Here is a 15,367-nt window from a genome sequence, read left to right on the forward strand (position 1 = left end):
AACAGAGTTTTGAAAGTAGCATTTCAATTTTTTATAGAAACAGTATCTAGCAGGGATATTACAGTGTGAAGATTAGGTCTCACCTCCTTGTAACAAATAAATTGAGACCAAAATTAAGTGAGTTGCCAGGGTCACCCACTCAGTTAGTGGCAAAGGCAGGTTTAAAACTCAGCTCTCATATATATTTTTTCCCTAATGAACCTAGTTAACCCAGTAGTGAGAATGAGGAGAAAAAGTAATATGAAACCATGTGAAACTATCCATAATTTCTTTGCCACAGGAGAAATTCCATTTAATGTACGTTTTGTCATTCCTGAATCTCAAGATGTTTTTTCTCTTCCGTTTTCTGTTGTGCAAACAGACATTTTGTACTCCTACTGGAAACCCAGACGTCTTATCCAAATCACACAGCATTTTAATATAAAATTAAAGTAGGCAAAAGAGTGCTGCTGGTAGCAAATCAATGGATCTTACACAGGACAGTTGTCAAACAAGAACAGCAAAAAGGAGGAAGGTTGTGGGAGCAGCTGTAGCCAACAGCAGTAGATACTAAATCTTGTGAAAGTCCCACATAATTTGACAGGGAATTATGGCCCAAATCAGTTTAATCTCAGCAGGTATGCAGTTCTGCCTAACTGTGCAGTTGTGTGATGGGGCATTTCTAAGATAATGATGAGAATCAGGTCTCCCCTCCTTACGTGGGGCCTCAGCCAAAATCTGTAGGAGTGGATGGAAATAGGTTTTGAAGTATTTAACTGGGTCCCACTAGAAAGCATATGCCTCACAAGTATAGTGTAGTTTAGTCAGATTCTCAGCTCTTTTGTTTATCTGTCCACTTTTCCTTTCTTCTCTTTTTCTTCTCTTTCCCCTCCCAACTTTTTCCCTTTTCTCTCAGTACTTAACCTTCATGTTTCTGTTTAGTAAACCTAACAAAGTAGAATCAATAGGCTGGTGCTTAATCATACTTTTTTTGCTGCTCAAAATGTCAGGTTTGTGTTTGTTCGTGGAAGGGCTTCTGCATGTCTTTCATTTTTTAGCTCTGTGCAGGGTGTTCCATACTGGTCAAATCCATTAAGAATGAAAGCTTTTGCCATGGCTGGTTGTTCTAATCTCTGCTGTGGTATATATGGCATAAATATAAAAATTTAGGTGTCAGTTCAAAATATCAAGGGAAGAGATTTGTCCTGGTACTTTTAAATTTTCTCATCTTTTCTTCCTAGGTGAAATCAGTTAAGTATCACTTTTCTAATCTGCTGAGATAGCTAGGGTATAGTCTAATTATCTATAAGTAGACGTGAATGAGTTTAAGCATTCTCCTACTACAGAGAAAATGGTACCAGGCAGCTGTGAGTATTAGTAGAAATTAAACCCTTGCTGCTTTTTTTGTAAAATAGACAAAGCAAGAGACCGTAGCTTGGTGCATCAGCTTCAGCTAAGAGCCTGTCAAGAAACTGTTTCTCTTCTCCAGGAGTAAAATTTGTATGGTTTAGAAACTTGTTTGTGTAACAGGTTGGAAGAGGGGAGGAAAACAAAATGGCATATGGAGACTCAAGTGCACATACTGCTGTGCAAAGTACATACTCCTGTGCAAAGTACGTGACCGATCTCTTGCTCCTTGGACAAAACTGAGGAGAAAGTCTAACAAATGCATCGTTTTGCAGTAAATTAGATCAGATTTCCGCATCTCCGCACTCAGTCTGTGAGCTGACAGTTCAGTAAAATGTTCCCTTGTAAGGTTCGCCCTCTTAGGAAAAGGGGCAATAATTCATCATTAGAATTTCAGAGTCCAGGTGTAGATGAAAACTGATGGAGCCTCCAGCGAGGCAGGGAAAGTGCACAGAAGAAGAAAATTTTATCTGAAGCCTAATTCCCTGGTTACAGCAGAGAATAATTAAGATAATATTGCTTCAAGAGTTCTTTAATGATTAAAAATCACATATGCAGAATCCATAAATTGGAGGGCAACAAATTGGAAGGGTACAGCGCCCGAGATCTGTTTTGTGCATGTTGTAGCGGGAAGCGCACTGGTGGCACAACAGCAGCCCGGGCAGCCACAGGAGACCAGGCCCATTCCAAGGACTTTGTTTAGATGCAACAAATCATTTGTCTGTTATTAACCCAGAGCTTGTAATTATGCAGATTGCCATAGATTTTCCTGGGCCTGGAAGTGAGATTGAGGGTTGTTCACACTATAGCAGGCAGCTCAGGGCTGGCCATGCATTACTGAACTTGCCACATTTATCATGTTGACTGATGGCAGCAGAAGCAGGTCTCAGGTCCCAGTGGTTAATGTAGTGGGTAATTAACTGTCATTTGCCTAGTAATAGGCTGATGATCAATGGTTTGTGTGGAAACAAATTCTAATCAGGTAGCTGATAAATGCTCAGGGAGCAAGAGCAATTGAAATTGGGGGAAACTATGTCCAGAATTTCAAAATGGCATTGTGGGGTTTTTATTATTATTATTAATGGGAGAAAACTATGTTCTTCATATAAACAGCTTTATCCAAAATTAACAATAGCTAATATAAATCTCACGTTTGTTTCGCATGTGGTGGAGAAGAACTAACAGCAAGGAAAGCCTCCTTCCCTTTACGTAATTGAAAAATTTTAATGTATCTGGTGTCCAGCTGAAGCAGCTTCTGTGGGGGTCTTTCATTTCAGGACTGTAGAAATCTGCACATAGTGGACTCTGGTGCAGTAAATCTCCGTCCTGCGCAGTGCTGAGTGACAATCCCAAATTGTTTCACTGCTCTGCAATACGCAAACCGCAGTGCTAGCTGAAATGGATTTCCGCTTTCTCATGCGCACGGACACACCCTGCAAAGACGACGTGGCTGCGGAAGGTGACACAGCCTGCACCTAGCACCTTCAGCAGGAGCCTTGAACTGCGTCTCAAGTATTCAGCTGTTGCACATAAACTGCCTAAGCTTTGGGGTTCTGTCTCATCCCTCCACACTGAGCTTGAAGGCAGTGGGACCATCCTTATGTTTGCTTTTTAAGTGCTGCTGTTGTAGAGCCTTAAAGCCTGACTTTCCTTTTACTGTAGCCATATAAAATAACTATGTACCTACAGTCCTTAGTACCTTTTGCAGCCCGATCTGCTTTCCTAGTACAGCTAAACTACCATCATCTTCTACATGGATATGAAGGAAAAAAGAGCTGGGGCTTTGGTCCATGGGTATTGTCTTTCCTAATCCAAAGCCAGTGAAAGGCAACTAAGTCTTATATCCTTCTCACAGAAAAGGGATGAAAGTCTGAATGGATTTTAAATAACCTTGGTGAAGCCCATGCATGGTGGAGATAGAACTGGAACAGAATGTTTTGCAAAGGGAATATTTATAATCTGTTGAAATAATCTATAGTTTCAGTAACAAGACTTAGCAGAACTAGAAGTTGACTTGAGTCATCCAAACAAGAGCTGATGAAGACAGCCTTGTCCCAGGACTTCTTCCAGTAAGCACAGCAACCAGCCTTTCAGACAGGAGAAAAAGGGTCACAAATTTAGATATAAACAGGCAGGTTTTATTTAGGCAGCACACTTTCAGTAGAAGCAGAAGGCAAAAGGAATTAGAATTAAGTAGGCTTGTTGGTAACGCATAGAATCCAGTAAAATAGAGGGATGTGATTAAAATCTGTGTTCATTTTTATGTTACCAAACTGAGTTTTCTACAGAGCACCTTTGAATTCATTAGTTTAGAACTGCTTTTAATTTGGTGTTTCCCTTGAGAGCCATTATATTTTTCTGCTGTCAGCCTGATGTTGAGGAAAAAAAGAAAACTGGCAGATGTGGCGTTTTTATCTAGTGTGCTTCATAGTTAAAAACAGCATTAACTGCTATGCGCAAGCAGAGCATTACTTTTAATAATCCATCACAACTATTAAGTAGTTTAAATAAACTTCGTTTCAAAGATTGCTGCCATGTAGAGCTAACATATTTTTTCTTGTTCATTATAATCCTTCCATGTCACAAAAGGATGCATATGTATGTTGGGGTTATTTTTTTTTTGTGTAATGCACCCACTTGAAAAGTATTGAAAAATCTTTAACAAAGAGAATTTTAAAAAAATTAAATTACATAGATGTTTGGCAAAAACAGCATTTCGTATTGTTCTTACAGTATTTTGTACTTCTACTACTGATGTGACTATATATAGCTTACAGCCTCATTTACTTTAATGTGCTACCTGAATAACATAATCATAGCAATAACTATGGTATAGGGTTGTAAGGTGCATGAACCACTAATGCTTTCTGACGATTTAAATGACTTGTTCATAAAATGTTTTTTAATAATAGTGGTAAAGCTTTTAGCACTAGATGTCAAAAATGCAAAGAATATTGGCTTTTTCAAGTGTTATTTCTTTTCTAGCTAAAGTGTGTTTTAATAATAAATAGCACCAAAAGCCAAGGTTATGTGGCTCTCATCTGTATGGGAGGATCCAAGCAGAAGACTCTCCCCATGCGTACGCACACAGCTTGACCTCTGTCTGCACAGTTATGTAACATCCCTAATACGTTTACTATTTCTTTGTTTAGTTTAATAAGATGTTTCTTTTATCAAGAAAGGTCTGTATGACCTGCAGAAAAAAAAAATAGCATCACAATAGGTGCAATATCAGGCTGTTGCTACTCCATAAAGCTCTCTCTGGCAAAAAGGACTATGCCTTTGCGCTGTAAATTGCGCAGACTTATCCCACCAAAGACCAGTATTTCCAAAGGGAAGTGTGCTGCGAAGTCAATCAGAGGCCGGACAACTACAAGGGCAGTGGGAAGGGGGTGGGTGTGTGTATAAAAAAAGAAAGTGTGGTTTTCTTTTCAGTTAACCATCTTCAGGAATATATTTCTTTCTGTATCTCCAGGTTATTTGGCGTTACAGGAAACTGTGCTGCCTGCAGTAAGCTCATACCTGCTTTTGAAATGGTGATGAGAGCAAAGGACAATGTTTATCACCTGGATTGTTTTGCGTGTCAACTTTGTAATCAGAGGTAAGAGAATTCCTTGGGTCTGTTCCATAAGCTAAGTGCTAATTCGGCACTGATGCAGGCATACATTCAAGTGAGGAAGAAACATCTACCAGTTATGGAAACCCAAGACTGAGAGTAAGACCTGAATACTTATCCTGGGACTGATACAGAACATCTTTCATGACCTTGGCCAGAAAACTTTTTGTGCCTCAAATCCAGCATCAGTGAAAAAGAATAATGTTACTTCCTCTCCTTCAAAAGGCTGTCTGTCAAGTTTAATTAATTAATATTTATAAAGGATTTTGAGACCCTTTTCTGCAGAAGAGCATAGCAGTATCATTTGTCATTAATTTCACTTTAAGTCTTCATTTTTATCACATGTATTTCTTCTAAAGCACATATTTTTTCTTCCTGTTGCCAGAGCTGCAATCATTTAAATTTTAAAGATGTTGTACCCACCATTTACTCTGTAGCAGCATTGGACTTCTTATGCCATATTTTTATTTCCATAGCCTAATGGCAGGTTATAACAATCCCAAGAACCCAAGCCTGACACTTTATTCTGAAGCATCACCCATATGCTAGTTGCAGAACATGTGTCAAAAATGGTAAAATTGTAACAATTTCATTTTTGGCACCTGAATACAGTTGAACTTACAGCAACTACATTCAGCCTGGTGGCCAAACCCCACCAGAGATTTAACCCAGAGCTCCATTTCTGACTCCACAAGAGCTACTAGCCGCTTTGCCAGTGACTTCTATAAGGTCTAGGAAATGAGAGAACCAATTATGTCTGCTCCTAAATGTGCCTATTATTTTCAGTTATTTTTCAATTACATGATCCTATTTAGATCATGTAATGTTGTATAGCATTCATATTTTTTTCAAGTGGGAAGAAACACAAGATTTACATTAATAAAAAATTAGATAATAGTCTCAACATGACAAAGTTAGACACAGCTTTAAATAAGCTTTGTTAACTCACCTTGTCCTACAGTGTCTTATTTTGTAACACTGCAGTCATTTAAAAATCAAACATCCCTAAAGGACCATAAAATGTACAGCTGCTAATAAGTGTAGCACAGTACAATTATGCTCTTTTAAAAAAGCCAAATTGACCTTTTTCATCATGTTGCATGGGAAATTAAAATACCAGGCAAGTAATAACCACTGCTTAAACTATATAATAATGCAAAGTAATTATAGGTTCTAATGCTATTTAAAGTCTGATATCAATTTTGTCTTGCCACAGAACTAAGAGGCTGTATTCTGAGCAGGGCAGGCAGAGCCTCCTGTAGTACCCACTGAAGTAAAACACACTCACACTCCCAGGTCTCATTTCTTAAACCCTTCACATCCCTTTATTTTTTCAAACCATGGTTCTAGTATCATTATTAAAGTGCCTAATATATTTCTGTTGTTCGCTTCATTTATTACATGCCATAATGGGGCTGCATATCTTTAGTGCTGGTTATGCACAATTAGCACTTAGTTATTGTCTTGTCACTTCAGCCCATACAAGACAAACTTCTTTAATGTGAGAAGTCAGCTAATCTTCATCAGTCAAGCAAAGACGACAGTGTTTGTTACCTGGAGTGCAAAAGATTTTTATCATAGTTAGCACTCTTGGATCTGTGGAAGTGGACTTTCTTTTTCTCCTCCTCCCCACCAGAAAGCGGAGCTGTTGTGATTATTTTTAATATTCCTCTTTTGCCGTTACAAGTGTGAACTAATGTACAATTTCACTTTTCAGCTAATATACTCCATACTGTGCCCTAAGGCCACTGATCCCTCTGGAAAAGTGCTGTTAGATGCTTCTGAAACAGAGCTTTCCTGGGATATTTAATAATTCTTATGCTTTTCATTCCTGAGCCTTCAATCTAGTCTTTTATTTGATTTTTACTTTGCATGTAGTTTGGGCAAAGGGTTGCTGAAATAGTCTTACAGGAGAGACAGGCTGGGAACAAAAGAATTGATTTACCTGAAATACAATCTCGTTCATCTAGTCAAAACAGGGAACAGTTCCAGAAGTTTCAAAGAATTTCAGAGGTTCTCAAAAGTGGCCCTAATCCTGATTATATTGCAGTAGCTCTCATGGAGCCTAATAAAACAGTCTGCCTGTAGAGTACCTTTCTTCCTCACAATTCGGGGCTGGTGGCACTCTGAAGAATTAATTCTGTTGTTTTTTATAATAATCCCTATTCCATGGATGCTCTAACATAGCTCTTCTGTAGTTCCTGTGGCAAAGGATCCCACTGACTACATTCTTTCATTAATAAATAGCTTTAAATCTTTGGATTTTCATTACTTGTATAAAAAAAAAAACAAAAAAAAAAACAACCCAGGAATGCTAGACACCTGACACATCACCAGTTTTGGAATTTCTAGTATCTATAAAACCTCTTTCTCTTTTCTTTTAAACTGAATACTCTCGTCAACCACCATGCTATTAATAATTTCTGTTGCCCTTCTCAGGATCTTTTTTCTTCCTCTAGTTAAGCTAATCAAAACCAAACGGCAGATTCTGAGTGAGGATGAGTTTGTAAGATGGCAGTTTGACTTTATTTATTTATTCCATGCTTCCCTTTCGTATGCAAAATAATGTTATTGAGGGGTCTTAGGTCAGCTGTTCTACTCCAGCCACTCTCCCTAATGCAGAATGTATTGAAGAGAATATTTTTATTTACAAACACATCAGCAATATCCAAAAGAGATAGCAAGGCTCACCAGCTATTGCAAGACCTGTATGTTTGACCTTATTCCCCACATTCATATTCTCTTTCCCCATTAAATTTTAAATGCTTTGGGTCATTCTGTATGCCAATAAAAGTACAACATATATGGAGTATAACCAGTGCATAAAGCTTTCTGTTTGGTTCCATATTTCAGATTTTCAGTTATCACCTACCATTTAGGTTTTTTTCCTAGCCAAATATACGCAGTGATCGTGACTGGAATAAAGCATTTCTTTAAATTTAAATTAAAAAACTTTTTGTCTTTGCCAACACTGAATTTCTTCTGACATTCTGTGCCTGGTTGCTCCTTCCAGCCCCTTCTGCCTTCCAAGCCAGCTAATAATTATATTAACCCACATCTCACCACTCCTTGGGGGGAACTGTTCTTCAGGCTTGCTATGGTATGACCCATATATTCCTACCCTTTAGATAGCTGATCCTGGCACAGTGAGAGAAAGGCCTGCCCTTCTTTGCCTACTGCTTTTTGTGAAAGACTTGGAGATTTTTCTGCTTTTGTGTACACATTCACTGTTTGCTTTATGATTTTTGAGTATCTACAACTTGCCATGCAGCTCAAATCTCAGTATGGATGGTAGTTAGACCCCATTAATTTCAGTGGACTTCTGTTCACGCCATCAGTGACCTCTGAAATACCTCATAATGTTCCTGTCCCCTTTTGTCGTCCTCCTGAAGGCTACATTTTCAAAATGAGAAGAAAAATGCATTGTCTCACATATGGCATCCTAGGAAGACAGACTGTAGATAGGACTGTAGACGTAAACAGGACTGAAGGAGATCTCCTGAGCCTGGTATCAAATAGGCACTGTCTCATATTTTCACTTTGTTAAAACTATTCAGCCCTAGGATCCAGTTGTTCCTCCAGCCAGTTTTGACATATTTTCTCCATTTTTTTATTGACACTGATGTTTAAAGCTGTAGGGATTTTGTGAACATTAAGCTCTGCTCCTAGCCTAAAGGTTTTAACAACTCCTCATCTTTCATGTTTCTGTCCAGCTTACTCCTAATTTGAAGTTTTTCCATCTCCTAAATACCCACAGAGCTCAGTGACAGTCATCTCAATAGCATTTGTGCTTCCATTTCTTCTCTGTAAATATACTAAACTTCTCCTCAGAAGCACTTCACCTCACATTGGCAGTAGCCTCAATACAGTTAATTTCTGCATTAAATTTAAAGGGGGAAAAAATGGAAACAGCTGGAAAAATAAACTTGTAAACAGACACTGCCTTTCACACATTGTCAGGTTGCATGTGTGTGAGTAGCAAAATGGAGTGGAAAATCTTGCGAGTGGGCTCAGCTGTGTCTTTGCTTGATGCTTTTGACTACAGTGATGATGTCAGTCTGCCTTCGGCTTTCCCAGTTTCTGGAGTTTTCATGTCCTTCCTTTCACTCTCTGTCGGCTGCTTTAGCAGCTTGTTTCATACTTCTGAGATATTCTCTCTCTGACGTTTGAAGTCAACTCAGGGTATGGCTTAAAAGCCCCATCTGCTATCACCGGGGGGTGTTTAAATCAACTGTTCTTTCTTTCTATCCAAAATACCCTTTATTTTAATGGGAATTGGACTGAAAATAGTTACACACTCATTCAAATCAGTGTCCTGATGTAGCTGTAAACACTTACCTCCAGTTTAAACTGTAAAATGCCCACACAATGCTGCCTTTGTTCTCTGTCAGGCAGGAGGGAGTGAATTCAATGCCAGGGGCACCCGTATTTCAAATACAATGTTGGATTTTTGCGTGAGTGGTCATTTTATAAATTCTGAAGACCTGGATACTGCTTATTTTCACTGAATGTCTCTCAATTTAGAATAAAAATTAATACGTTTTCAATACCTCATTAAAAAACTAAATGAATAGGATGCCAAGATGAGGTTTGTCTTAAGTTGAACTCGGATTCTGTGTGAATCTTAATGTACTGGTGAAAATATACAAACCCAGGCACAGGTCCCAGTTTCCAGCCTTTGACAATAAATGGACATTTTGGCAGAACCTTAGGATTAGTAAACTATAGGTGTGGACTGATGAACTGTGATGTAAAAGAGAGGCTTTGTTCTCTTAGTGATGCATTTAGGTTAACGTTAATTCGAGTTATACTCAAAGGAATTTTATGAAAAAAGAGGAGAGGAGGAAAAGCAGAGGACAAGTTACATCAATGATTGCACAAAGCAGAGGGGAAAGGTATGGGTGTGGTAAGTCTGAGCTTTCTTTATCCTAGAAGAAATCAATTAAATGCTTCCAGATTCTGTTTCTTTCTGCAACAGCAAAGATCTGACATTACCAGAGGAGGCACTTCACACTCATCTTCATTCACAGAAATATTTCTCTTGCTTTCTTAAGAAGTCTTTGGTACCTTGACACATGTCCTGTACATCAGAAAAGATGTCAGACAGCAGTGAGATCCCCTTAAATACATGTTCTGAACAATAAATAGCAATTTCTCAAAACTGAAGTTTTATGCTTCTTGTGATCAGTCTAGGCATACCTTTCCCTTCCAAACAAGGTGGTAACAGAGGTCATTTTGTAATACAAATGGCCTTCCTTTTACCATTGTAAAATATGACAGGAGTTCTAGGAAGTAAGTTAATTATAATGGTCATTCTACTAATGTCACAGTTGTGTCAAAAGTATTATTACCGATTTATGGTTGTAAATCCAATCTGGCATGTTAATGCAGCCTATTGTATATTTTTTCACTGTTCGTCTTACCTGCTAGAAAAGTAATAGTCTTGCCTCGTTATATACTCCTAACCCAATGGCATCTTAGTATGCTCTAGATTCCATTTGATACACCTGTCCAATCTGTGATTTAAATCCTCTTCCAATTCCATATAAAAACCCAGAAACAAAACCCAAAAACCAACAACAAACAAAAACCACACAACGCTTGCCAGAGGTCAAAGGCAAGTCTTGAATTTATTTTTCCGTGTTACAGCTGAGACAGGTTTAAATCCTTGAGTTTTCAAAACCAATTTGAAGTAGTTGTAAGATGTAAATATTTGATTTCAGAAGAGGCTAGATCTGCTTCTGAGAGTCAAATAAGGCTAAAAGTGTGGATGGACAGAATTTGTCATAATTCATCCATCCACTTTCCTTATCTCATTGTACTTGGGAGCTAACATGGCACGTTAATACGTTTTTTACCTGATGCTTACTTCTTTGTCACCTAATGAGTGCATAATTCACACATTTGATACCCAGGGGCACACACAAGTCTCAGCATCAGTCTCTGCCAATGTGCTTTGGTCGCTGAACTTGCACAATATGAAAATGGTTTCAGAATTTGGACTGTAAGTATCGTAAGTAACAGGTTTTCCCCAAGGCACAGAGGATCAACCCAGCATGCAAATGCAGCCCCATATGAACCCAGAGGATGTCTTAGCATGCAGACAGACCCCCCACCCCACAGGTTATCACACAGCCAAGCATGTCTAGACAGGCCACTGGCAGCCTTTCCACAAGCCAGCTGTACACTTGGAAGGTAAATGATTTGTGGAACTGTGTATGTTTAAAGCTACTCATGCATAAAGCTGTCAAATGCCATGTAGACATAGGTAGAGCATTTCTAGCTCGACATATTAACATAGCAAAAGCAAAAGGCATTGACACTTTTTATTGGGAAAGGCATCCTGACTCCGTTGTGTAGCTGTTGCAGTTTAATTCAAACCGTGGCACTTCTTTGAGGGCTGAGAAACAAAATCCTTCAGCCAGTGTTTTGATGCAAGCAGTATCAAATATCAAGTGTTACTGTGTAAGTGAATTGCACTACAGCTGTGTAATTTTCATTTACGAAATATTTTAAGCAAATTAGTCTGCTAAGCTCTGCATTGCACTGGAACACAACAGAATATGTAGCTGAATAACATTCATAGTTCAGAGTTAGTGCTTTCTGCTGGGTGATCAGAGGACCTGACCCACAAGGAGAGATGCCCTGTTGTGTAACATTCCTCTGACGTTGTGGGCGCAAGCTGGGCAGGCATCCCACACTCATTCCCTGTCAGTAATCTGTGGGCAAAATGTAATGGATGATGTGTCACAATACACAGCTTCCCCTGCTTTAGTCCATATTAATCTATGTGTTCATCTAAGAAGGACTTGGGTTTTTTCATTTTTTTTTTTTTTTTTAATGTGACTTCTTTGGGGAAGACACTTTCACCTCTTAGCACTACTTAACATTCCTTTACCTAATCGGTAAAGATGCACAAGAGACTTTTTGCCAGCACTGTTATAGATGAACAAAGATATTTAAGATGGAAGCCAGAGAAACTGCCGAAGAACTTTTTTGCTTCAAGAATTCTGCATTTCAGTATACCTACTCAACATACTTTTGTGTACTTAGTAGCCTAATATAGCAAGACTGGGGTGGGAAGGATAGCGGGAATCTACAAATGCTATAAAAGAGTCTTGACCATAAATAACTTTAAGATTTCGGGATCATTCCATAATCTCTATTTTCAATCAGCAGCAGCAGCAGGCAGTAATCCTACAGAAAAAAAAGTCCACAAATAAACAAACCAATTTTCCTTTAAGAGCAGAGCTAATTCTTTTCAATCCACTTTTTTATTACACTATTTTCCCTCTATCTATTTAGCTAACATAAGGATAAATTTCCAAAGCTACCCAGTTGGAAAATAAATGGGTTCACTGTTTGTCTAGCATTCCAGTCTTCACAAATGTAAATCAGTCCAACTGCTACTCATTTAAACCTCCACCTTCACAAAACATTAAAGGACTGCTTTCCATACACAATTTAATCTGTGACAATTCACCAAGAATTCTGCTTGAACATCATTAGAAATTGACTATCTGATAAAGACAGGCCACTATCAGAGGCCAGGCGGGTCAACCTGTGTCATTTACATAGTTTTACTGGGTCAGCTACAGCAGGCACCACTATTTGAAGGTTAAATTGTTACAATTAAATACATATACAGCTATTCCCATAGCTACTCTGCTGTTAAATCTACCGTAAACAACACAAGCATTTATATCTGACCCTAATTGTGTCCAAGATGTCACCATTTGGAAATTATACAAAAAAGGACATTATAATCCGTTACACATTAAACAATACTTTATGTGGCGAGATCCATAATTAGCTGCTAGAAACTGGTTTCATTTATTCACATCAGTGTTAAGGGGTTCATTTAGGTTACTTTCTTTCATTTTAATTGGAATAATGTGAGCAGTGCCTCCCAATATATTTTATAGCTGCAGAGTTCACTGTAAACAAAGGCACATAACCCTGCCAAGGCAGTCACTAAGGAAACTCTTTTCTATGCGTTGGCCCTATTCACTTGCTCCCTAAGTATCTTCAAGAAGATCAGCTTTGTCAGGGGTACGGGTTGAGGGGGGTGTCAGTGAAGAGCCTTCTTATACTCAAGCATATTGCTTAGCTGGGAAATCCTACTTTGCTCAAAGTTTGAAGCCAGCACCCAGCCAGGAGCGTTAACATCACATGATGTTCCTACTCATCAGAGAAAATCAAATGAAATACCTCAGTAGCGTTTTGTAGCAATCAGGTCATTCTGATGCACGCAATAGTATAACAAGGTAGGTGTACTGATACCACAAGAGAGGGAGCAGTTAGCTCAGTAACTAAATTTATAATCAGCTCCTACAAGAAAAAAGAAAACTGTTTCTCTGCCTACCTGCCTGTGTGTGTCTTGTTTGTACCACAATATACGTAAAGCTGTGTGTATGCTAGAAACAGTTCTTAGAATCGTTGGTTTAAATCAATTCTAGTAAGATACCCAGCTGGACTATAACAAGAAATTCTTACTGTATGCCTGCACAAATGTAACGTATCTCAGATGAGCTTCCTACAGCACACGATCATTTTGTTTTCCTTCTGATTTGTGTGAAAGCAGGACATTTACTTTTCACTCAACTCAGTAGCCTGGGATATTAATTCTGTTTCATCTGTGTGCTCCTGACCTGATGCAAGACTCCCACAGTGTTCGGTGGGATCTGAATGAAGCCATTGGCTGGGGAAGAAAAAGCGCTTGAATGCACTAGATGTTGTTGAAAACACAGGATTAATTCTGATACCAGAGCGATTCGTCTACTGGGCTTTCATGTACGTGAAAGACATGTGCCTGTGCACGCCGCGACAGACTGCAAAGGTGTGAGCTGCACGGTCACTACAACGAAACCGTGAACACTTGTTGTACAGTCCTTATGTGTAAGATCATATCACATCATTCATCCTGACATTATCTTTTTTTCTCCCCTTTATTATTGTAATTTCAGATTTTGCGTTGGAGACAAATTTTTTCTGAAGAACAACATGATTCTGTGCCAAACAGACTATGAGGAGGGTTTAATGAAAGAAGGTTATGCACCCCAGGTTCGCTGATCTGATGCCACATCATTAAGAATACAAAGCACTATGTTCCTTTATCTTTTTTGCTCAACATGTATATAAGAAATGACACAGGAACCTACTGAATAGCATAGATATAGGGAGACAGAATGGTTGCGTGAAATAAAAGGCGGACTGCATCTGTATGTAGTGAAAATTGCTCCAGTTCAGAGTTGAATGTTAATTAAAAAGGTACTGTACATACAGCTGGATTCTTTTTGCTTGCTCTTGGGGTTTTTGGTTTGTTTGGGTTTTTTGTTTCTTTTTGTGTCATTTGGCATGAGATGTTTATTTTGGACTATTGTATATAATGTATTGTAATATTTGAAGCACAAATGTAATACAGTTTTATTGTGTTACCATTTGTGTTCCTGTTTGCTTCTTTGTATTGTTGCATTTAGTACAATCAGTGTCTAAACTTACTGTATATTTATGGCTTTCTGTATCTACCAGCTATTTTAAATGAGCTGTATCTTTCTAGTAAAAAGCATTAAAGAGCAAATCCCAACCATTATTCTACACTTAGAGCTTAAGAATACTGTTTACATTAAAACTATTTAGAAAACTAATAACTCTAGCAGCACCTGCTGCTAATGATGCTATGGTTAAGGGTCTATCAGCACTTCTGTTACAAGCCTCTATTTTTCAGGGGTTAAGCATCTGCTGTTTAATTGAATAGATTTTCCTTAAAGAGCACTTTTATTTTACTACAAAATTTTGCAAAACATACCTGACCGGTTTGGGATATATTATAAAAAGTGCAAAAGTTAATGATTTTGGGTGCTGCTTTTATGCCCCATAGGCATTCAAAATGCCTGTATTTGATTATTAATTTAGCTGGAAATTAAGCCCTAATGCAAACCAGTGCCTCTGGGTATCTTATTTTATATATATATTAAAAAATGTATATGTTTTTTCTGAAATCATTTCACTTGAGGGGAGGGGAACAGGAGAGGACTTCTGGTCATATTCATTTTTAAAAGTTCTTAAACTCTGGGGGCTCTCTCTCTGTCTCTCTTCCTTTTTTCTTTTGTTTTTGGTTTTGTTGTGGTTTTCTTTTCTTTTTTTAACCAGGGCTTAACTCCATAAAATTTTCCGGGGTTATGTCCTCAACAAACCCTGGAAAAAAGTGAAAGTAGAAGGCACCGTGAACAGCCCCCTCTGAGGGGCTGCTTACATGAAGGAAATGACCCTGAGCTGACACTAGGAGAGTGACTGGTTATTAATTACCCACCTCCCTGAATGCTGAAGGTAATTTAAATGCTGTTGTAGATGGGACAAAACTTT

General features: G+C 38.4%; 1 protein-coding gene across 6 annotated transcripts in view; it reads left to right on the forward strand.

The window, feature by feature from the left end:
• LMO3 (LIM domain only 3) overlaps positions 1-14,601 on the forward strand; it is a 60,070-nt gene extending 45,469 nt beyond the window's left edge. For all 6 annotated transcript variants that reach the window (XM_057427947.1, XM_057427948.1, XM_057427946.1 and 3 more), the window contains 2 exons: positions 4,862-4,987; positions 13,969-14,601. In XM_057427947.1, the coding sequence (XP_057283930.1) occupies positions 4,862-4,987; positions 13,969-14,074 (232 nt within the window). In that variant the 3' untranslated portion in view covers positions 14,075-14,601. The remainder of the gene's footprint in view (positions 1-4,861; positions 4,988-13,968) is intronic.
• The last annotated feature ends 766 nt before the right edge of the window (positions 14,602-15,367 follow it).

The sequence above is a fragment of the Pezoporus wallicus genome, unplaced genomic scaffold (assembly GCF_028554395.1).
Source record: "Pezoporus wallicus isolate ANWC-B61680 ecotype Strahan unplaced genomic scaffold, APGP_CSIRO_Pwel_v1 contig_2908, whole genome shotgun sequence".
Taxonomy (NCBI): Eukaryota; Metazoa; Chordata; class Aves; order Psittaciformes; family Psittacidae; genus Pezoporus; species Pezoporus wallicus.